The sequence below is a fragment of the Epargyreus clarus genome, unplaced genomic scaffold, assembly GCF_041222505.1.
Source record: "Epargyreus clarus isolate Ecla_fem2 unplaced genomic scaffold, WU_Ecla_fem_2.2 ptg000005l, whole genome shotgun sequence".
NCBI classification, from domain to species: domain Eukaryota; kingdom Metazoa; phylum Arthropoda; class Insecta; order Lepidoptera; family Hesperiidae; genus Epargyreus; species Epargyreus clarus.
Window position 1 is genome coordinate 5,563,693 of NW_027332213.1, and position 23,165 is coordinate 5,586,857.

The 23,165-nt window shown below is 33.1% G+C and overlaps 3 protein-coding genes across 3 annotated transcripts in view; 2 read left to right on the plus strand and 1 right to left on the minus strand.

Annotated features, from left to right (window-relative positions):
- The window catches only part of Sol1 (CUB domain-containing protein Sol1), a 423,482-nt gene that overhangs the window by 137,402 nt on the left and 262,915 nt on the right, over positions 1 to 23,165 (minus strand). The window lies entirely within an intron of this gene.
- On the plus strand, positions 1,956 to 7,486 carry LOC140757751 (uncharacterized). The gene is made up of 3 exons (XM_073093630.1): positions 1,956 to 2,111; positions 2,911 to 3,108; positions 6,707 to 7,486. Exons 1-3 carry the CDS (start codon positions 2,031 to 2,033, stop codon positions 6,782 to 6,784), a joined length of 357 nt encoding a protein of 118 aa, XP_072949731.1. The 5' UTR covers positions 1,956 to 2,030; the 3' UTR covers positions 6,785 to 7,486.
- On the plus strand, positions 8,038 to 19,775 carry LOC140757753 (uncharacterized). The gene is made up of 4 exons (XM_073093631.1): positions 8,038 to 8,165; positions 9,081 to 9,278; positions 17,495 to 17,668; positions 19,679 to 19,775. The coding sequence occupies exons 1-4, from the start codon at positions 8,115 to 8,117 to the stop codon at positions 19,700 to 19,702; spliced, it is 447 nt and encodes a 148-aa protein (XP_072949732.1). The 5' UTR covers positions 8,038 to 8,114; the 3' UTR covers positions 19,703 to 19,775.

Below are 23,165 nucleotides of genomic sequence, written 5' to 3' on the forward strand. Positions count from 1 at the left end.
AAATAATCAAAACCATAATTAACGGCCCATATTGCACCAGGCCTATGTCCCGGACCAAATGTCACATGTGAAATTGAAATTAGGTAACGTGATTATATTCGGCGACTAGCTCTATGTGTGTGGCTTTACGCGCTAATGACTGGCTTGTAAAGAGTAATCTGAAATGAAAAGTTATACTGAGTATTGTTAAGCATTAGTGGAAGCACTGCAAGTTTAATGGTTGTTAAAGTTACGATTTAAATAAAATAAATTTTGCCGATATTTTATATATTGAAGGTGGTAGACCCCATCCTCCAGCAACACCGCCGCCACACCTATTTCTGACTTATAACAACAAAGCATTAATAGTGTGGCAAAGTAGACATCCGAGGCGTGTAAATTAAGTCCTCAGGGGTAGAAACGTATCTTTGGCCAACCTTAAATAGGACTCTAATCTTATCTGGAGTTGATAGCTGATATCCAAGGGCGGCGATGTCTATTTGCCATCAGATGTACTGTATGATCATACTTCTATATAAAATAAAACCATATTGTTACTGATAAAATTTATAGTTATGATTCAATTAAAACCTACATCACCCATATTTAATCATCGTTTATCTATTTACGTGTCTGTTTATACCAATGGAGTCATTTCTAAGCACGCTGTTGTCACGTTCTCAGATACAGAGGAAATAAGTAAACATTACGATAAAGTAATTGTTTCTCTAATTATGCAAACACTTACTAATCGACAATGGACTAAGGAGTGGTGCTTCCTGACTTTGCTTAAAAGTGATTTATTTGATTGATAGTGACGTTCAAGGTTATAACTTATAACCTAACCTATCCTAACCTATACACTAACTTGTTCCAGATACTAACTTTAATTAGCAATTATCATTATAACAATTAAATGCTGATTTGATAAGAAAGTTTATTGAAGTTATCTTAGAGTCGAAGCAAACTCATCTATTTATATTAAACGACAGTGTAGTGTCAATAATAAACTAATACCAAGAAGTGATTTAAGCATGATGAAATGTTTTTGATAGTTTGAAAGCAACAAATAAAGATATTTTGTAATTACCTTTTTCCTATTTATTTACGCATCATTGATATTAAAATAATAGGCTTAAACGGTATTTATTTGAAGCATGTACCTAGGATCTCCGACTGTATATCTACCTAAACAAATTTCATAAAATATTTTTTGTGACAAAAAATGTTTACGTGTTGTATTGATAAACTAACAAAAAACAGTACCAAAACAAAACAAAAATATTGAAGAACCTGATTAATCTTTGCATTCATAATAAACGATTTTTTAATTTCCAAATAAACTGCAATAATTGTGTCGTAAGTTTGATTACTTCGAAATATGACACATAATTCGGACATTTGCCACGTACGCAAGATAAACCGAACAAAAAAATCGGCATAAGCCAAATGAAAACCGAAAAAAGATAACCGACCGACACCAATATTTCCCAATTATCCCATTTTTATATGTGCTATTAATGCTAGTTAAACCAGCAACGAACATGCGCTATCTGATGGTATTTGTTCACTACCTCCTGTGGACAGTTGTTACCTACTCCATGTAGAAAAGGGGTTTTAAAGCCTATCCCAGACGTGTCGCCATTCCTTAGGACTAAGAAGGTTGCCTTATGTGTTAATTATGTGTTAATTAAATTAGCATCCACATAGAAACCGCAAGAATTGCATCACGCTAAAAATAGGTTTGACGATGATAACGCCCCGGCCGAACTTTTCTACCGCCTGTCAAAACTTCCACCCCGACCTTCTCTAATAACACGAAAATTATAGAAAATTATTTACGTCCGAAATCTTGACTCACTTTTATTATGCAAAACAAAGTACAAAAACATACATTCTAACAGTAGATAATTTTTAATTTCAGCCACATTTCGTTTACCACGTACACCAGATAATTTTGAACTTGAACGTGACTTTTGATGCGTTTGCTGTACACTAACACGACACTGTATTTAAACAGGTGTTAATATAAACCCCTTTTAGTTCATTACATGCATAGTGCTGGTCTTGTTAATTCAGCAAAAATGTTCAAGTTTAGTGCCGTTTTATTGTTAGTCTCCGTCATTTATTACGTGAGTGTTGCGAATATTTAAAATTGGAAATATACAGGATATTTTGATTTTATTTACAAAAACTATAGCTTTGTTGGTTTATTCAGACTATATAATAATATCAAGGCAATTTACTTTTGTAGCGAAATAATTGAAATTTTCAACTGTATCCTTACGTCTCGAAAAAAATGTGTTATTTAATTGCTAGACCCTTTGTAAAAAGTCCTCATGTGAAGCCACCTCTTTCCAATTTATCAAAAATAGAATAAAATTATTACAATATTTTTTTTTATGCAATTTTAGTAAGAAAAAAATGTAAACAATACAAAATGTCAACGTTATCAATAGAAATTGTTTTTGATTTACTGCAATTCAAATTTTATTGTAAACATCATTCATTTTGATGTTACATTTAGTTAAGCCTGCAATCGAATCAATACCTAAAGCCTTGCTTCCACATTTGAGTGCTTGGCATACAGCCATACATTTCCACCTGTACCGAACACAAGTATAATAATAGTACTCGTAGGTACTCCTGGAAGTATTCAAGGCACGACTGAAATGTTTGCCAAGTAAATCTACGAAATAGTTTCAAAGTAAAAAATAAATACATGTAACATTAATTAAATGCATTAATCACATAGATTTTCAATTTATTGTTAAATATATATATAAATTATATTAGATTGTAACAGTAACTACCAAATTTTTGTCAGTAATTACACTCATATGGACCGATCCTTTACTGCCACTTAAAACCTTCGTGAGTTAAATTGGTGTTCGGATTCGATCTGTGACACTTAACTATATATGTTTACAGACCCAATGTCTTCCAACACAAACGAGCGACACAGAGTCCGGCACGCAAACTGGGTCGGAGAACCGACTCCAGCTGTACGTCAATAATGGATCTGATGCTGTCAACTACCATCTAGCACGAGTGATATCCGACCTCGAGACAGAGGATCAGATGCTCAACGCTCAGATGAACGCTATACTGCCGTATCTCAACTTTTTGGTAAGGATAATCGATATAGTGCTGGGACAGGAGGAAGAGAAATTTGAAGGCACTTCCAATTCTATAGAATAAATAAAGGTAAAGTGAGTTACGGTATTTTAGTTAAGGTATTTTAGTACTTTCGATTTGAACGGCGATGAACGCGAAATTATGGATTCGATGGCTACTCAGAATAGCGTTAATGTGGTAACGTTCTAAAAGCAAGCACACTTTAGTAACCATCCACCCGTTTCGTCGGATTTATTTTTATAATTTTATTAATGTAGGAGAACCTTTACAAACTTATATAAGCTTTATTATATTTATGTAGGAAAAATGTTTGTAAAATTTCCTTATTCGCCTACGGCGCTTACACGTTTTTTCGCCAACGCACACATTGCAATCAGTGTAACACTATTTTGTTCAACATTGTGGTAAAACAGACTTACAAGCCCAAATTTAGAACTAAGAGGGACGGGTGGCACTTCCTTTAAGAGTTTAAACTTTCTCAGTGATCGACTTCATGTAGGACTTCAGTTCTTATCGGAGTTGGTTACAGTACCCTTACCAGGAGTTTTTGCTTTTTGACAAATATGACTGTTTTGGTATTTGTTTACGTATTTTCCCATACAATTTCCAATCAGCGCCGGATTACGGATTGTGTCAGAACTTGGAAATAGTATGGGCCAATACGTAAACAAATACCAAAACAGACATATTTGTCAAAACGTAAAAACTCATGGTAAGGGTACAGGTGTTCGTGGTAGTGGTGACTATCAGCAGGTTCAGTGCATTTATGTCTGCTACTTTTTTGAGTACTGATTGACTTGGCTATTAAAACTGACTAATTAGTTAACAATTCTGACTTCGAAAAAAGCTTTAAAATGTGGGTCCGTTTGTATGGGCTTCATTATAAAAATAACTTTTGGTTTACATGTTATTTTAATATTTAAAAGAATATCTTCATTTGTTTTCTTAAACAAATGAAAAACAACGTTTTTTCATGCAATTATATGAGTAATATTTGCTTAATTTGCATACTTTATGTTTTCCACAATTACTTATTGTAACAAGTGTTTTAAACAATATGTGGTATGGCAAATAGTATGAAGGTAAAATAAAATATTTTTTTGTTTTTTTTTTTAAGTTATTTCGAAATAAATAAGAATGACTTGTAATAATAATTACTTAACTGTAAGTGTTTAAAATTTTACAATACATTTTTGAAGCAAAATTTAGATGTTTAATTTCAAATCCAAAAATTTTAATATCACAATATTATTATTTATTTTAAGTATAATAATATGAAAATTAGTTTTAGGAAATTTCGCCAGATTAAAAGACGGCTTAGGAAAAATGTAACGTTAAACATTTTTAAGGTACGAAATAATTACTAATTTATTTTCTCTCTCGATATAATATAACCCAAAAATTTACATTCGTTATATTTATCCGGGATCGGGAAACTCGACTCTTATAATGGGCAGTCAAATTTTCTAAATCCAGCCATTATCCTCTTTTATTCAATTAGTTAAATCTTTTACGATGAGTACCCGAGGAAAATCCTTTTGAAAAAGGCCCATCTTCAAAACTCCTATTTATTTCGAAGCAACGGTACGTAAAGGTAATTCGCATCCATACTCGGAAACTTTCCTGTTTGACTTTATACTTAAAGTTAGTGAACAAACTCCAACATTCGTATTTGTACAGGCAACAAATGTTAACGCCAGGCGTACACATAATTCCAAATCGTAGTACTGGATCGCAGGATTGTCCCATATCAGCGGATTTTTTTATACAAATATGTGAACAAAACATTTTCACTCATTTTTTTCTTAATAGAACAAGTTTCATCTAGGTTCGTTTCTGTCTAGAGACATACGATTCTCCGACATTTTAGATTCACACCTGACTTTTACAAAACACCAATGTATTAAATTATCAGGATTTGTCAACATTTTAGGTTATACATTATGGATTGTTATATCATCAGTTCATCCAAAATCAAGATCAAGAGCAGTTATACTTTCATGAGCTTTAGATCGACGTGGATATCGAAATTCCGTCATAGTATGACGTGTCATTTTGTCTATTAATTTAATAACAAATATATTTAAAGTTCCCTTGTGTAAAAATATGATAACTTCACTTAAGATCAACGTCGTCAGTAAAACGTAACCCCGAGTTTATAAATACCTAATCTGGTTCAGTGATATGCGAATCCGTTTTTGGGAGTAACATATGAGTGCGTAGTTATTCTAATTATCGTCCATGGACATCTGTAAAACACTACATTTAAAACAGGGGTTCTACGTGAAGTGTATAATAGATGTGATAATAAATTATAATTTCTGAGGACCAAGTCGCCCATATCTAGATGTAACCGAAGTTGGACTTAAGTCCTATCTAGGTCGTTCTGATATTTTTTAATTTATAGGATTAGCAGACGAGCATGCAGTGCACCTGATGGTAATTGGCTACTGCCGCCCATGGATATCTGTCATCAACCCCAGATAGGATTAGATATTTCTACCTGAGGGCGGCCACAGATCCGCTACTACTTCTAAGGACTAAGCTGGCACGCCTCGGAAAAGTATGTCTTCCTTAGCACACCCTTCAAACCAAAACACGGCAGCGCTTAACAGTGCTATTATGATGTAGAAATAGGTGTGGCGATGGTGCAGCCGCCTTCAGAATCAAAAAGTATCAAATCAAGAAGAGCTCTCACCAAGTACAAAATTCCGATTTTCCCGTGTTTTGTCCTATTACTACAGGCCGCATGAAATACGGTTCAAAAATCATCGACACTCAAATCCAGTGTACGCATGCCCTAAAACTAAAAGTGGGTTCATGTTAGTGCTTTTAGAATTACCATACTCGAATAGGTAAACACTGACGCGCCACTTACCTATTCAACTATTTGTTGGATTACAATTTGTAGAGGAATTTTACTGTTCCACTTCATTAGTTCGTGTATATTTGCGAAGTATAATCTATTCACTGATACATTTTAGCGTTTGTTTAAATCTGCAAGTGAGTATTTAATGAAATATTTAATAAATGACATTCTTTGATGATATTTTATTTTATGGAACAGTAAAGGCACATACTGACTTAAACTCTCTCTGCTACTTTAATTTCAAGGAATATTATCCAGTATCTCATCATCAACCAATTACTGTGTCACTGCTGGGTGTTCTTTCAGGATAGGAAGGGTGTAGTCCACCGCGCATACCAAGTGCGGCTTGGTAGACTTCACCAAGCCTTGAAAACTTTTTTAACAAATCTCAGGCATGTAGGAGACCACAATGTTTTTCTACACTGTTTAAGCGAGAGATTAATTAATCTGATACGCATATTAATTTAAAAAATCAGAGGCACCTGGGATTTTAACCTCGCTGACGGAGGAAATTTAAGCTCCTATGATATCACTGCGTATGGACTATATAGATTATCTGAAAAACGTTTACTTTGTCATAAAACCGAGTGATAATTTGTTTCTTAAACCCAATGAGTAACAACGTGACAATAAGCTATGTCCTCATAGTCACAATACAAATTCGATACTTTTCAATTGATTTAAGTGAAGAAATAATAAAATGTTGTCATTTTATTTCAGTTCGCTGGTGCTAACGGCAAAATCGAAGGGTTCGACTGTTTGGATCAAATGGAGATTCAGCTGATCAACGACCATTAAACAATTTCTATTTAAATTATAATGTTTACCGACTGTGATATTTGGTCACTAAAAGTATTTAAACTTACATATGATTATTTTTAACATTATGTTCAATTTACATAAAAATTGTTTTGCATAGAAATCTAACGCTAATAATTTATTTACTGAAAATAAACTTATAGGTACTTCATGTACAATTGTCCCATATATTATGCTGTATTCTTTTATAAACCAGTGCAAAACGGGCCTTAAGCCTTAGTTTATCAGCAGCAATCATTGTTAGTGTGGTTATATTATGTTTCATTATGTAGTTGTATTATTCAAGATCGACATATGACTTATTATAAGGAGAAGCTAACTGTATTCAGCTTCAGGATCCCAGTTATGTTTGGAGATGGGTTATATATGGCCGTGGTTTAATCGGCAGTTTAATATCAGAAGGGTTTCATACGTTTCACTACTTTTTTGTACTTGCGAAAACTACAAAAAAATAATTATAACGTTACTCGCAGTATCCTGTGAATATTACATTGAAAAAAAAATATATCACTTTATTTAAAATGTAATTCATATTATATTTATCTAAGTTCATCGCACATTAAAAATACTATCGTCATAAAGATAAGAAAGTTTAACGCAAATAATTTAATTTGTTATAATACCTACTTAACTAAACATTGTTTTATTTCAAATTGCTATCAGTATTACGATAACTGAACTAAAATTACGAGTTCAAATCATTTGTATTTGTGGAAACATAATAAATATAATTTCTTAGTAAGTTTTGTCTGTTTTTTTTCGTATGTTCTAACGGTATGGCTTATTTGGTCTGACTATAATATAAAAGTATTTTTCGCCATAAACACACACACTCACACACAAGGACCCAGATATTCAGACCCAGAGTAGTAATTTAAATTCATTGTATGTTGTACCTGCTGGCAACTTCCGCGCACCGTATTGTTATACTTTAGACCACTCCACCTTAATAGTCGCCTACACCTATTAACCCCAATTTTTTATTATTTAAAAAAACGATGTTATAACTTCAAATTCTTATGACTTCGTGTTAATAGATTAAATATTGTGATATTAACCTGTATTCCACCCTACAATTTAAATAAAATACCCTTGTTGCTCGTTCCATAACATTTCTGGATTAAACTAACATACATTTCGATAGATAGACGATATGAACGTCTACGTCAATTCTTAATTCGCATCTAATTGCATCTCAATTCATGCGTACTACCTGAACAAGTTGGTACGATGCTACATAAGGTCGAGAAGCATTAGATCATCGGTAGTCATCTTCGGTCATCTCTTGCAAATTGTTACTGCGTTCAGAATGATCGTTAGAGTTGTGTTCATATTTGCAGTGTTAATCGTGGTTGCTGACGTGAGTATACTTTTTATATATCACTTACTTAGCGATCATAGGTTCCATCTATCCTTTAGGAACAGTACTTTTTAATGGGTCAAAAGGTAATGGGAATGTCCTTTTCTGAACCCCTGGCAACTTGCAAAACAAAATTTCATGACAATCGATTATGTAGTTAAGGCGTGAAAGTGTAACGAACAAATAAATAAATTTACTTTCGCATTGATAATATTTGTTAATTATGTTTTATTTTATGTTTTTATGTATGTCCGTCTGCATATCTCATTAACGTTAGTCATTTGTATAAGTACATTTAAAATTGCATTCAAACAGATGAACGAGTTTTTAATGAATATTGTTCACTTGCAACGGGCGCACAAACGAGTTGTTCAGGAAGCAATAATTCAAGAATAATTAATTTTCCGTCCAACCAAAGTGCTCTCGAAACACTGCATGAATCACGTTTATTAATATTGCTAAATACTTTTAAAATCGTTAAGGATTTTATACTAGGTCATACTATACTTCATGAAGAAACTAAAATACTTGAAGTTCTTCAAAAAGTTAGCAAAGGTGTGTGAAGTTTGTCAACCCGTATTGGACTAGTGTGTTGGACTATGGTTTAAAGTCTATTCAATGCGTAGTGAAGATACTTAGTGAAGAAATTTAAATGGCCAAAAGTTCATGAAATCTATCAATGGCAAGTATGGAAAACAATTTAAGTCCTTGTTGTATTACGAGACTGCTTGTATCCATCAATGCAACAGCAGGATCTTAAGTGAAATATTTTATTTTTTATATGACACACGTAGTAGCTGAAATTAGAAATTCCGATGGAAAATCCGTGCTCAGTGAAGTGACAGGCACAGAGTTCATACCTGTCAGAAACCTTATTAGGTCATAAGCTGATAATGCATCGTGGTTAACTTTCAGATAGAGGCGTTTGTGCGGCGAGATGTGACGCCGACGCCTCCGTCTCTTCCCTTCCTGGACTCGATCCAGGATAACGTTGACCAGTTTCGACAATGTATTGACCAAAGCTTCGCAAAGACCGTGGGAGAAGTCAACGAGAAGCAGCTGCAGCCCCTGTTCTTGGCGATCAGCGATCACCTCAGCAGGATTTCTAAAGCGGTAATTATTAATAAATATAGCGGTCTTTATTAATAAATATTGTCTCCTTAAGTAATTGATATATAAATAAAGTTCCATCTATATCATGATACAGGATCAATAGCTCTTAATAACATCTCCCTCAAACTGGATTGGAGGTTTATGGTCAGTCACAAATATGTTTCTATCCCTGAGCACTTCTGTAAGTGTTTTAAGGTTACGACACTCTTCAAATCAGAACACAGTGCTCTACAATGATGTTTATAGTTCTTTTTAGGGTTCCGTACCCGAAGGGTAAAAACGGAACCCTATTACTAAGACTTCGCTGTCTGTCCGTCTGTCCGTCCGTCACAAGGCTATATCTCCGGAACCGTAACAGATAGACACATGATTTTTTTACAGGGGATGCATAACGGTGGCCGCTATAACAACAAATACTAAAAATAAAATAAAGTTGAATATTAAATGGGTTCTCCATACAACAAACCGGTATTTTTCGATCTAACTGTTGAACCATACTAGGAAGAAGGTTGAAATTTTTACAATCGATTTACTACTATAACTGGTATTACAATAAATACAAATAAGAACCATAAAACATATTTTAATATAGTCATTTTAATTTTATCATATGTTGCTTACGTATCAATCATAATCACCCCAACGCCATCTATTGTTGTTTCATATAACTAAGTATTGTTGAAAATATTAAAATGAATAAAAATAATTAATGGTGGCACGGAATCTCTATGAGTTCAAATCGTGCTTGGTGAATCATTTATGTATTTAATGTTTTATTTGTTTCTTGTTCTAGTTCGAAGATTTAACTGCCCCTAGAAGTACTCAAGCATCACCATCTGCCACATTTTAGTAGGAACTTCATAAAAGCGGCTTTTCACAATTCAGATAGTACGGAATAAAAATGTAGTTATCATAAAATATTATAACAATAAATAACCGATACGCTATTTCATTTTTAAATCCCCATTATTTCCGCTACATAATATAATAATTTGTAAGTAATATTTTTTGTAAAATTAAGTAGTGTCTAAAATAATACAGTAAAATCAGAGATACCCTGGACGTATATCGTGGATACCCAATGTGCTACCGAAATAAACGATATTATCGCTAACATAATTATTGTTGTAATTAAAAATGGTATGGCGATAAATACATGATTTTATTTTGCATTTCCATAATTTTTACTGCAACGTGGAGTAATATGTAAGGAATAATTTTGTAAATGAAATTATTGGATAAAATAAATTATTATTGAACAAAATAATTTGATATTATCGGCAGAGAATACTTAATACACTTAATTCACCCTTTAACTCATGAAAGTCAAACATATTTTTATAGTACTTCCAGATTTGAAATAAGGATTTCAAGGATATTTATTTAGGTCTACCTCTACAAACTTTGCAAAATCAGATGGCCCCACTCGAACTGTTTCGCAAACGTGACTGTATATAAAGGTTAACAAGTAAACACGCGATTGGATTTGTGTAAAGACTTCAACAATTTTTCTTACGTACCTGAGTCTTTTTGTCCAAAGCTGTCTATAAATGGAGTATCAACACAAATACATATTTATAAATTTTCAATCTTCCATTCCCCTTTCTTACTTATTAACCTTGGTTTACTTATTCGATCAGTAAAGATAAATATAGTAAGAAATATCCTGCATATGTGAGATCTCATGTTTTACGTCCTTATTTACTAACCCCACTTAATTGAACTAGTAGACTATGTTCTAAATCAATGTTATTTTGGGACCTTTGGCTAGCAGCGGGACAACGATAGATCGATGTTTAACTAAAACGAACTATAATGATGTTTAATTAGCATAACTCGTAAATAAACTTTCTTTTTTTAAATAATAACTAAAGCATCATAATATGAAGTTAGATTGTCCATTTTCCAAAATATAATATTTTGTAGCTTTCATATGTTCCATATAGAGATTTGTATTAATGTGCGCAACATTTCAATGTCATATTATTTACTTAGATTTTGTAATAAAATTAACTTGCTAAGTTAGCTTTATTATTTGTGATCAAAATGCACCATCGTATGCACATGACTTTGCTTGCGTGTAGCACACTACGTAATTATTGTAGCACGAAATAATAAACACTTGAGTGTAATGGTGCACTTGTAGGTGGGTGAATTATAAGTGTATGGGTATAATGTACACGCTATGAAGATAATGAAATAGTGAAAATATTATAGACCATCATGAATTTTGACGTTAATAAATTATAATAAGTTTTATCCTGGCAAATGAGTTTAGAGTTAGAGTTATAGAACGATATAATATTGTGCCGCTATTTTTCTAATCAATAATCAATAGTATTTACTCATCATCCTTATTTTTTATATTACAATAATTACGTCTACTACTATGTCGTGCAATTACGTAGTCTGCTACCCGCAAGCAAAGTCATGTGCATACGATGGTGCATTTTAGTCATAAATAACATACGAGTAGGTCAACAACATTTTTTTTTGTGCATGAGTTTTACTTAATATATTCTGATTATATAAGCAAAAAATGAAATTACAAATCGAAAATATTTGCTTTTATAAAAATTAGAGCAATTTAACATTTTTTTATTTTCGAGTCCAATAAAGTCGGTCTTGGCACACTAACGTTGTCAAAAGAGTGGCAAGGGGGCGGAGTGTAGTGTTTCTTGCATCGCTCCTTGTGTACGAAAGTAAGTGATAGCTTATTTCAGTGGAATAACGTAATTTTTTTTTCGTTGTATCTGTCTGTACAAAATGACTTCGAGAAGTTGTAAACGAGACGCCGACTCATTTTGTTATATTTGCGGCGAATTTATGAAAGAAAGAGGGAAAAAGTACGATTTATGTACAAATTTTTATGGTAGGTTGGTACCGAGGTTAAAAAAAGAGCAATGAAGTTTGCAGTGCCAAGAATTTGGAGGATATTCAGTGATCATCGCTTAGATTGTTATTTTTGTATTGTGAATCCACTCAAAGATAAAAAATCAAAGAAAACATATTATCCGGATCTACCAACGACTGTTTAGTGTTCATTAATATATACTTGGATTCTATTTTAAAATTTCTATTATAAGAATGTATCATTAATTGATGTTTGTGTATCTTTTAATAAATCAACTGTGTCCATTTTCATGTATCTTCTTTCATTGATCTTTAAAATTATATAAAACAAATTGTGTGATATATTATCGAATTTTTTTATTCGTTTGAAGGACCTATTGCTGCCATTATGTGAGAATATAACATCGTTCAAATGTTCGCACGGCTTTTATGGTTATGGTCTGCAAAAGGCAGAGTTCTTATGGGCGACGGACACTCTCACGGACAGCGGCGATGTTTTCGGCAGATCTTCCGTTTCGTTGATATACGGATGTTAGTCAATCATTTAATGACCCAGTGGAATTCAATTTATCCACCAGATTGCGAATAGTCCCGTCGGTAGGACGATTATGGCGACCACGCGATAACAGACGATTGTAGCACGCGTTGCCTGAACAGAATAGCTTTTTGATACAATAATTTTATTATTTGTTCGTGTTGTTGAATGCTATAATCGTCCATGGTAATTTGGCAAAACAAACTGAATATTTTAAAACTAATTTGACAGATGTAGCTTCAGTAAGATGACCGTTATCAACTTTCCAAGTTCAGAAGTCCTTGTTAGAAGACCCTATATTTTCATTAATTTGAATTTTCCAATTTGTACACATAAAAGTAAATTCAGAACTATTATCTGTTCTTTTTCTTATTTCTAGGTATAAAAGGAATAAAAATAACGTATGTATAACCCATGCTCAAAAATTCTGTAGACCGGTGTAATAGAGTGAATACTAATGTCCCTAAGATGATTTTAAGTTATTTAAAAAAATCTTACCTCAGTGACAGTCTTACCTCAGTGCATAATAAGTAATTAATCCAGATATTATAATATCTAATAAAATAGCCTTAATTTTGTTACGTATTTTTTTTTAAATTTCGTGTTCTAAGTTGAAACATGCTAGAGTTACGAGCGAGCAACAAGCATGCAAGGTGTGTACACCATGTAGCGCGGCTTCAGCTGCATGTGCATTATTGTGCAGACCAGACGACGTAATTATTGTAGCACGACATAATAAACAACACATTCACGCCACGAAGCTTAGTGTAATGGTGCACTTGTAGCGTGACTTGTATACTAGTGTATCATAATCACGGTATGAAGCATCTGAAGTAGTAAATTATAAAGCTTGTCGTAAAAAAACTTAAGTTATTTTAATAAGAACAAACAAAACAGGTATTTTTGATTGTAATTGGCAGATATTTTGCTCTAGATTTTTGAGTCCATAACATTTGTTATATTAACTTACATGATATAATCAGTAGAAGGAAAAATAGGTAAATACCTTATACAAAGAAAGCTTTAGTGCTTTTTTCTACTGAATATAACATACAACACAAAAATGTCTTATAATTGCAAATTAATAGGAATGTTAATAATGTATATGTCAAATATTATTATAATAACAAAAACAATAACTTAAAAATAGCCTGTGTCGTAGGACAAATTGTAGAATTTAGATAAGTCCAACGATACAAGTACAACCTACGCTTGAAAGATATTACCCATTGCAGTTGGGTAAAAACAAGTTACTTAAATAAGTTAGGTAAACTAAACTACTGTACAGTGTATACAGAACGAGTATGTACATTTTATAAAAAAGCAAAAAACAGGCAAGTTTACCTTAGTCGAAAATTTGCAAGCAAGCAAGCTTGCAATTGGTAAAATGTAACTCTATTGAGGATATACACGAAATGTATAAAGGGCCCACGATTGGCGTAGTTATCTTAGGCCACAATATTTGCACACTCGTTACCTGTCCGCGATGGACAGATAAGGCACGGGATGCCCATTGCCCAACCCTCTTTATGGAATGAACGTTTCTAGTATTTATTTAGGCACTTCTCGAAGGTTTGGTATTATAGCCTTTTATGATTTTGGGGTAACTTTTATGTTATTGCAAGATAATAGACACTTATAGAGTTGTTTTATGGTATTGACTTGCATAATTAGGGTGAGTCAATCTGGTGTTATGTGGCTATTACAGCTGAAATAAGAGAGGTTTTTTATTAAAATAGCTATCGAGCATGAAATTCATGTGGCGGAAAGCCTTTAGGCATTTCAAAATAGGTTTGGTATCCATTTATTTTTTTGGTTACGAGGGGGAAACCTTCAAAAGTTACCTGGTGCCGTGGGAGCGACACAGGGTTATATGGGATTCTTACCGCACTAAAACCCTCCCAATGGCCGTCCTCGGCGCTGCGTAAAGGACTCCGGGATCTCCAAGGAAACACAACCGGAGTCCTCTTAGCGTTATAATTATACATTTGTTTGCATACTAAGATCCTTATTATTGTTATTTTAGCTTGCTAACTATACTGTGTAAACTTTACACTACAGTACAAACAAACGACTTGTTATCCGCTGCAGTAATGAGTGCTAAGTAATGGTTACAAAGTCCATTATATAAATAATTTATTATACCTACTGCAAAAGATTCATTTATGTCCTTTGTAGTTATGACTTAAGTTTTGTTCATTTAAATATTTATTCAAGTTATTTATAGATCCTACAGGTATATTATCTAGCGCTTTTCCTTGTAGTTCCGGGACCAGAGTAAGAGGCGACGGTTGCGTTTTGTGTCCCCTTGGTGTCCGTCCTCTACACAACGTCGGGGACACATAACTCCGTATCGCTCCCACCGCACCGTGTACCATATTCCCCTTGATCGAAATAACGTTCTAATCTAGCGCTAGATACGCTGGACCCTAGTATCACCACTGGTAATAAACTGCTATGAATTCCAGCCACACAAACAAAGATTTGAAGCCCACTTACATATAATTTTCCAAATAAATGTCATATGAGAAAGAAGAAACATCTAGCTACAGATTAGGTACAATACAGATACAGGTTTGTGCATTTAGCACTCCCTTAACAATTAAGGTACTACTAATTAAAATTAAGGTAATACTATAGGAACACAAAAAAAAATTACATGGTTGAAAATTCATCAAAAAATTCCTTAATAGTATGTGAAGTGTACCAATATGCATTTTCCTGTCAGGTAATTATATGACAATGTTAGTTTGAACTACAAATATAGCAATTGTCAACTACTTAGGCTATCCTGTATTTTATATTTTCCCAGAATTTATCAACAATGCTTTGTATTTCAAAGTGGGTACTATTGTGATACATTGTTCAGTGTGCACAGTACACGGAGCGTGACACTCGCTCTCGATTAAAATGCTGATGAAAACACGTATGCTGTAAAGGTGGCGATAGTATCACCTGTTTTACTATATAATTTTGTGCACAAGAGCAATGTAACGTTACTAGTACGAGTATTCCCTAGGAGTGGAACATGTTATATAACGCTCTCTTCTCAACTCTCACAGCCTTACACCTGGATTCGCTAATTATATACATAGACGAATATATAGATCTAGAAACAGAAAGGTAATTTCATTGTTTAGATATGCGTTTGGCCGGGAATCGAACCTGAGACCCACCGCGCGTCATACCGGTATAGTAGGTAGTGACCGCTCCGCCACGCGGATCATCATATACTCGTATGTATGATCTGTGTATACGAAATAGAGTAGCTTACTAATAATATTTTTCTAGATCAATAAATCCACCCCGTTCGGATTGAATTTAAGCTTTGATTATAAATGTTATTGTGAATGTAAGTATCAAATTTAACATTTCATAAAGAGATTTAAAATTATCTTGAATGAAACTTTAAAGTTTTAACTTTTTACTATTCAAATGAAAAGAAGAGCAACATCGATTTATCACAAACTATTCGAATTTTATTATTTTTATGTAGAACATTTAGGTACATCTTATATATAAAATTCTCGTGTCACAATGTTAGTTACTCCTCCGAAACGGCTTTACCGATTTTCAACAAATTTTATATGCATATTCAGTAGATCTAAGAATCGGCTACTATTTATTTTTCATACCCCTAAGTGATAAGGGTTGTTCACCCTTAACATTTTTTTATACGGCAACACAACGTTTGCCAGGTCAGCTAGTATAATATAGATTTTATTTATTTAAGATATTTCGTAGGACTTTTTTTGATGTGTATGTAATAATATGTCATAAAATATATCTTTAAGATACCGTCTATTATATATTTTTAATATTGACATTATTATAACAACCTATTAATAATTTGTTGTAACAACACAATGTTTATTCTATTTAGTTTACAAACAAAAGGTGTATCGGAAAACTACAACAAAATAGCCATACATTAAGTAAATAGTTCATTTCCGTTGCTTCAATTCATATCAACGCAACAATTAGTGATCGTTGCAAACTCATTTATTAATTAGCTTTCCTGGTACATGACCTCATGATAAGATGGATAAACAGTGGCGTATCGTCCAGATAAAGGGGGTTTGGAGTGCGCTCCGGTCAGTGTGTGCTTCTGTGTCGAGTTGGAAGGTTGCTAGAACATCATTATGAACAAACACTTCATCATTTTCTTGGCCGTGTGCCTTGTCAGCGTGAGTTTTTTTCTTTTATAATATTGATAAACATATTCTTATATAGTTAAAGTTGTACCACCTTTACATGTATTTAAATGTGGTAGAACTCTTTGTGTTTCGACTCCGGAGGCATTTTCATTACACCAATTTGTGCCTACCAACAGCTGTGTGAAGCGTATTGTGTTCGGTTTGGATTTGGTAAGGGAGACATACTTATTCGAAGCGTACCCATTTAGTCTTCAGAGGTACAACGGCCTTTCGTAGGAATTTAGTCTTATTTGGGAATTGATTTGAGATATCCATCAGAGTCACTTACCATCAGTCCTCGATTGCTACTTCTTATATTTAAAAAAAATCAAAAAATGTGATGTGGAGTTTCATTCGATGTGAAGCTGCTTTGTTCTGGTTTGAAAGAAGTGTAGCCGAGATACCCACTAATATGAGGCATTCTAATCAGAGGCGGATAACGTAATAATAATAAGATAACGTAAAATATTTGAGATCGAAATTCGTTTTGACTTGTCTCATTTGTATATAAATAGCTATAAATTATCCTATAAAGGATAGATGATGTTTGCGAGTGGAGACTCGTGCCTAGCAATGGGACAGTAGTAGGTCATTGCTGACGATAATGATGAAGATGTTTATGATGATACCAGGTACATGCCTTCGTGAAACGAGATGCTGAGACCAAACCCGATGAAACCTTCGATGGTGTCAAGAAGAAGGTGGAGGAAGCGTTCACTAATTTATCAGAGGGACTGAAAGGATTGTTAGACCCAGAGGAGATTAAGAAAAACTTCAACAATGTCGTCGACGGCGTTAATAAGGCGGTAAGAAATAACTAACTATTTAATAACTACGCTATATTAACTAAGCTATATTGGAATATAGTCACTAAATAATTCGAAGTATCGGCGTTAAAAACGAGCTTTTTGGAGTTTATTGGAGTTTACTCCTTAAGAAACGATTTGAGTTATAAGGCCCGGTACGGAAATTTTATGAGGAGTAAAATCAAGTGTAACACGAAAAGTTGAGGCGTAACGGTAACCAAAATATGAATCAAGAGTGCTTTTATTAATTTAAAATACAGTAAGTTCACATCCCATATGAAAGTAATTATTACAATAAAAATAATTAGCAATATTAATTTAAAATACAGTAAGTTCACATCCCATATGAAAGTAATTATTACAATAAAAATAATTAGCAATATATAAAACATTAAAACATCATTAACTAATTTGTTTACATTTTTGCATAAATTAAGTTATAGGATTGATCATTTATAAACACTGAAAAATATGAACATTGGCGCCATAATACGATTAACAATCTTTTATGAACGTTTTTAAAGAAGAGTAACGTATAAAAATCAGTAAGCAATTGAATAAGATATAATATTAGCAAAATAAGTTTTTAACATAAAGAGGCTTTTGTAAGTTACTGATATATTAATTTAACTTATAAAAATGGATGCATTATTGATCAGCACCATCTATCAACGATAAACATGCAAAATCAAAACAGTATTATTTAATATTTATTACAGAATTATTGCTAATGAATTATGTTCAAAATAAGTTATATAAAATTAGCAATACGTTTTAAATGAATTCTAGAATTATAAAACATTCAGAAACAATCCAAATTACATATAATAACATGTTTATTGAGTCTCATATAAATTGCATCCGTAAATTGCAACAAGGATATTTTATAGATGGCAAAGAAATTATAATTATTAAGTTTTAAATCATAAAACGTTTAACATTGTTTTAAATATAAATAATTATATTAAAATTTACTTTAATATAAATAATTATATTAAGTTACCATAATAATATTTGGAACCAAAAGACATAGATTGATAAACTTGCAAACTTACAATTTATAAAACTTGCCACTAGATGGCGCTATTTTATATTATTTTGTAACATACTTTATGTAATACGCATTATTGAAGTAATATAAATAATCCGAATAATTACAGATATATGTTTGTTTCTCTTATCATTCGTAAGGAGTAAACTCCAATCGTGCGTCGTAGCTGACACACACACACTTTTTAACAGATTGTGGAGTGGAATGTTTTTCGAGCATATGTATGTTTGTATGTTCCTTGTCATGCATTGCAGCCCAAATAGTTGACCGGTTTTGATATATATGGTGTCATTGGATCTTCTAAATTGTGACCTAGATAAAGCCATCTTTTCAGACAGTGGGATGTTTTTTATAATAGTTCTCTTGTATCATATAGGGTTTCTTTGTAATCCTCTTTATTGTAGTGTCAAAGACTGTATATCATCTTATATATAAAATTATCGTGTCACAATGTTAGTTACCGTACTCCTCCGAAACGACTTTACCGATATTCATCAAATTTTATATGCATATTCAGTAAGTCTAAGAATCGGCTACTATCTATTTTACATACCGATAAGTGATAAGGGTTGTTCACCCTTCATTTTTTTTTATTTATATGGCAACACAACGTTTGCCGAGTCAGCTAGTATAATATAAAAGCAGTATTTTCTTCAATGTGTTGTGATACTGTTTTCGGGAGTCAGATTTAGTGTTCTTGCGTAGTTTAATAAAGTCAGTTTATCTTTACGAAGCTTATATTGTACTACGTTAAGAAGTAATTTTTGTACTATGTGCTCGTCCGTTGTTCGTTATTAAGTCTGTGATTCTACTTAAAATATGGATTTTATAGACATTGTACAATTACAATCTGCTTTTTATGTCTTAGTTGGTTTTTGTATGCTATTGTCCTTCACCATTTCTTAACTTTAAGCGAAATATGAATATAATGAAGCAATATAAATTTTCTTCTTTTTCAGATAAACCAAGGAGCGAAGTCGTGAGGTGGCATTTCTAATACATGCACTGTTTTGAATATAAATAAGTTATGTAAAATAAATAAAGTTTATTTATACAGTTACGAGTATAAACCCCTTTACGTTAGACCTACTCATAGTTAGACGACACGTCAAGGTTTAAGTACATTGTCTGTTTGTAGCAAATTGGTTGTAATCTTTAACACTTGATTAGAATTTATTGATAGGCATTGTCAAATGTCGATATTTAACAGGCAAAACATTGAATAGATCGATTATTAATAACGAGCATAAGTATATCACGGATCAATTTAGTCGAACACCCTAAAAGTGATCAACCGATAATATTGAAATTGTGATTGTGTAGGTGGTGATGTAATTTCAGGTTAAAAGACAGGATATTTTTGGAACCGAGTGGTGGCGCTGTTGTCAAGGTATATTTTTGGAACTTCAATCGAGACCACTAGTTTAATTAATACACAGTAATCCAATTGAGTTGGTAGCTGACAAAAATAGATATTAACAAATTGTGACTAAAGTCAAATCAAAGTTATTCTAAACTCTTTGAAATAGGTACTGATGCGATTATTGACCTTTACTTGTTAGCGTGACCTCTGATAACATTATATTAATGGCGTATGGTCTCTTACTCTATTATCAGTTTGAAAACATCAAATAAGATACATGTAGTGTAATCATCTAAGTATACGCATAAATTACAAAGATAATGACTTAGATACCGACAAATATATGATACATATACGGTCCTTACATATCAAGATCAATCACTGAGAGGTTTAAACCCTTATTTGAGGTTTTAGGTATATTAAAATATTCCATTGCTTATCGTTATAACCTACACTTTAATGGTGTTCCAATTTATTGTACCTTCATTTATTAATTAGTTCATTCTTCTTCAGTTCATTACCACAATAATGAAACAGTCCTGAGTTATGGGACCTGGACGTCGAGGAAAGAATCGAAATAGTCTATATCGCGAACAAATTAATAGGTTTATTTAAACTTTACACAACTTGTAACAAAAATATAAGATGTGATAGGTAGAGTCACTTTTCGCAATGGAGGTGAACTGTTCCCATGGCGGACGGCCACCTGCACGAGCGACGCGCCTCGTCAGCGTTGGCCGTTCCGCGAAGGCACAATGCAGCGTGAGCACGGTGTAGGGCTGGCGAGATGCAGCCTTAACGTGTAGGGCTGTCCCTTACACGTAACTCGTGTAGCAACATAAATAAATAATTAGTAACTAGCTTTTGCCAGCGACTTCGTACGCTTAATCATAATGTAATAAAAAAATGTAAACCCCTACCTTACCTTCTTGATTTTCCAAAAACTGTGAAAATGATGAATCATTTCTAAACAGATAGCCAAGGACTTGTCCTTGTAAGGAAAATACTTGTATTTTTATAGGCATAGATAGAGCTTAAAGTTATTTTTTCTGATATTTTCATTCTGCAAATTGTTCGGAGCCACGCTGTTCAATATGTATGCGCCGCGCGGATCCATCGGAAAGCCAACTTGATCCTATTTAAATGTTTCCAGTCGTATATTTTTACAGGCTTTATAGGTAGTAGATAGGTACGTGAAATATTTAAGAGAAGATACAGCGAAAATCGCGTAGAATTGTCCTTAAATGATTCAGTGTAACGCAAGCTCGGTTAATTTTGTAACTTTTACCTTTTTCCAATAATAAACATAATTATCATAAAAAAGCCTTTGTCACGCGTACAATTAAGTGAATCCAACGATACCTCATACGTTAAATCCGTCGAGGCGTGGGCTGTAGTGTCAAAGAATGACATAAGCACATAAGCACGATCGATAAACATTACCTTCCCCAGTCAGTTACTAAAATTTCAACACATTATCGACTCACTATTAATAGCACCTGTTGTCTATATAAAAACGTTTAAATATCGGCCCGTTTTAACTTAATAGTTGCGGACCACTCTCCCAAAATAAATGTGGCTGGATAGTCAGCTTAACCAACTGGGCTCGTAGACTGGAACTCTATAAATAATGCTTAAACTAAAACGGTAGATGGATTTCATTCCGAGCTAAAACCGAGGTAGGTAAAAGCGAATTTTAGTTAATCCCTCGACGGTAAAATGTGAGCGAACTAATCTCTGCAGGTGAGTGCGGATTCAATGGATAACGAATTTCCTGTAATAGTTTTGACATATCCATACGTTATCCCTTTTAAATCCACTGCTGGAATGTGTACGAAACGTTGTATTATAGTATGTTTAGTCTGCAGGTACAAGTGCTTTGTCTGTTTCTAGCGTGAAGTGTGAAGAAATGCGTTTGGGTGGTTTGGATGACGGCTGACTTACAATTTAGGGGACCATGTTAGCCCGAAATAGTAGCGATTCAAAGATCGGCTTTAAGTATAAACCCTTGTTTATGTCTGAACTTATCATAAACAAAAAGGCATATATATAATTAAAACACTTAACAAAAGTACAACTTGTTTCATCCCTACAGAGTACTTACAATTTATGTGGGGGTTACTAACATATCGTGTTTTAAATTTATATAATTTAATAAAATAGTAGGCCCGTATGACAGCCTTTTAGACCTTAATACGTATTATAATTTATCACGTTAGACTTATTTTATTCAAGAGCTAAAGTTCTATCTAAAATAATGATGACACCTCTATAATTGGCTTTTTCAAACTAAAACCAAACTTAGGTAAAAACAAGAGAAACCTAAACAGAGCCAAGAGACCGCAAAATTGATTTATCTTCGCACTCAGTAGAAAAACTTGTCTGTATATGAACTTTCGTGTTGAGGTCGAAATTTAGATTGAACAAAAACGTTCAGCCAACTCCACCACTGTATAGTGAAGTTTACTTAGTCTGAAACAATATTGCCGGGTGGCCGCGGGCGGGGCATATGAAAATTATAGATAAATAACCGCCTGCTAATGATTTATTAAATAGTGCAACTCACTTGTCTCATTGCCGACGCTAAACGATTATATTGCAATTTTTATTATCCGATGATATTAGCGAGGTTTGACTGTATGTCAGTATTAGCAAAATTGTTCATACGCATAAAACTTTAAAAGTAGAAAAAAATATTTATGTAGTAGGACTTAGATTGACCATGAAATGGTACGAATGACCAATTGGAAAATGACTGCTGAATATTTTGAAATATAACAATAAATTACCAACAAGTCTCTTCGTTCTGTTTAATTTATTTTCGCTTAATCCTTTACTAGGAGTTAATACGACAGATCCCTTATATGATGCTTCCAGTGGTGCTCTGTGGTTAGATAATGTTTGAAATATTTTCGTTATTGTTTCCCTTTAATGGTCTGCAGAATCCGTGTGTTTTTGGTGTAAACTTTATGATTACGGTATGGGTGAATTTTCAAAATAATAGCCTACATTATGTTGCTAATTGACTGGTAACGTAACAATTAAGTTAGATTTTGTGTTGTTTGAGAACTCAATAAACAGTG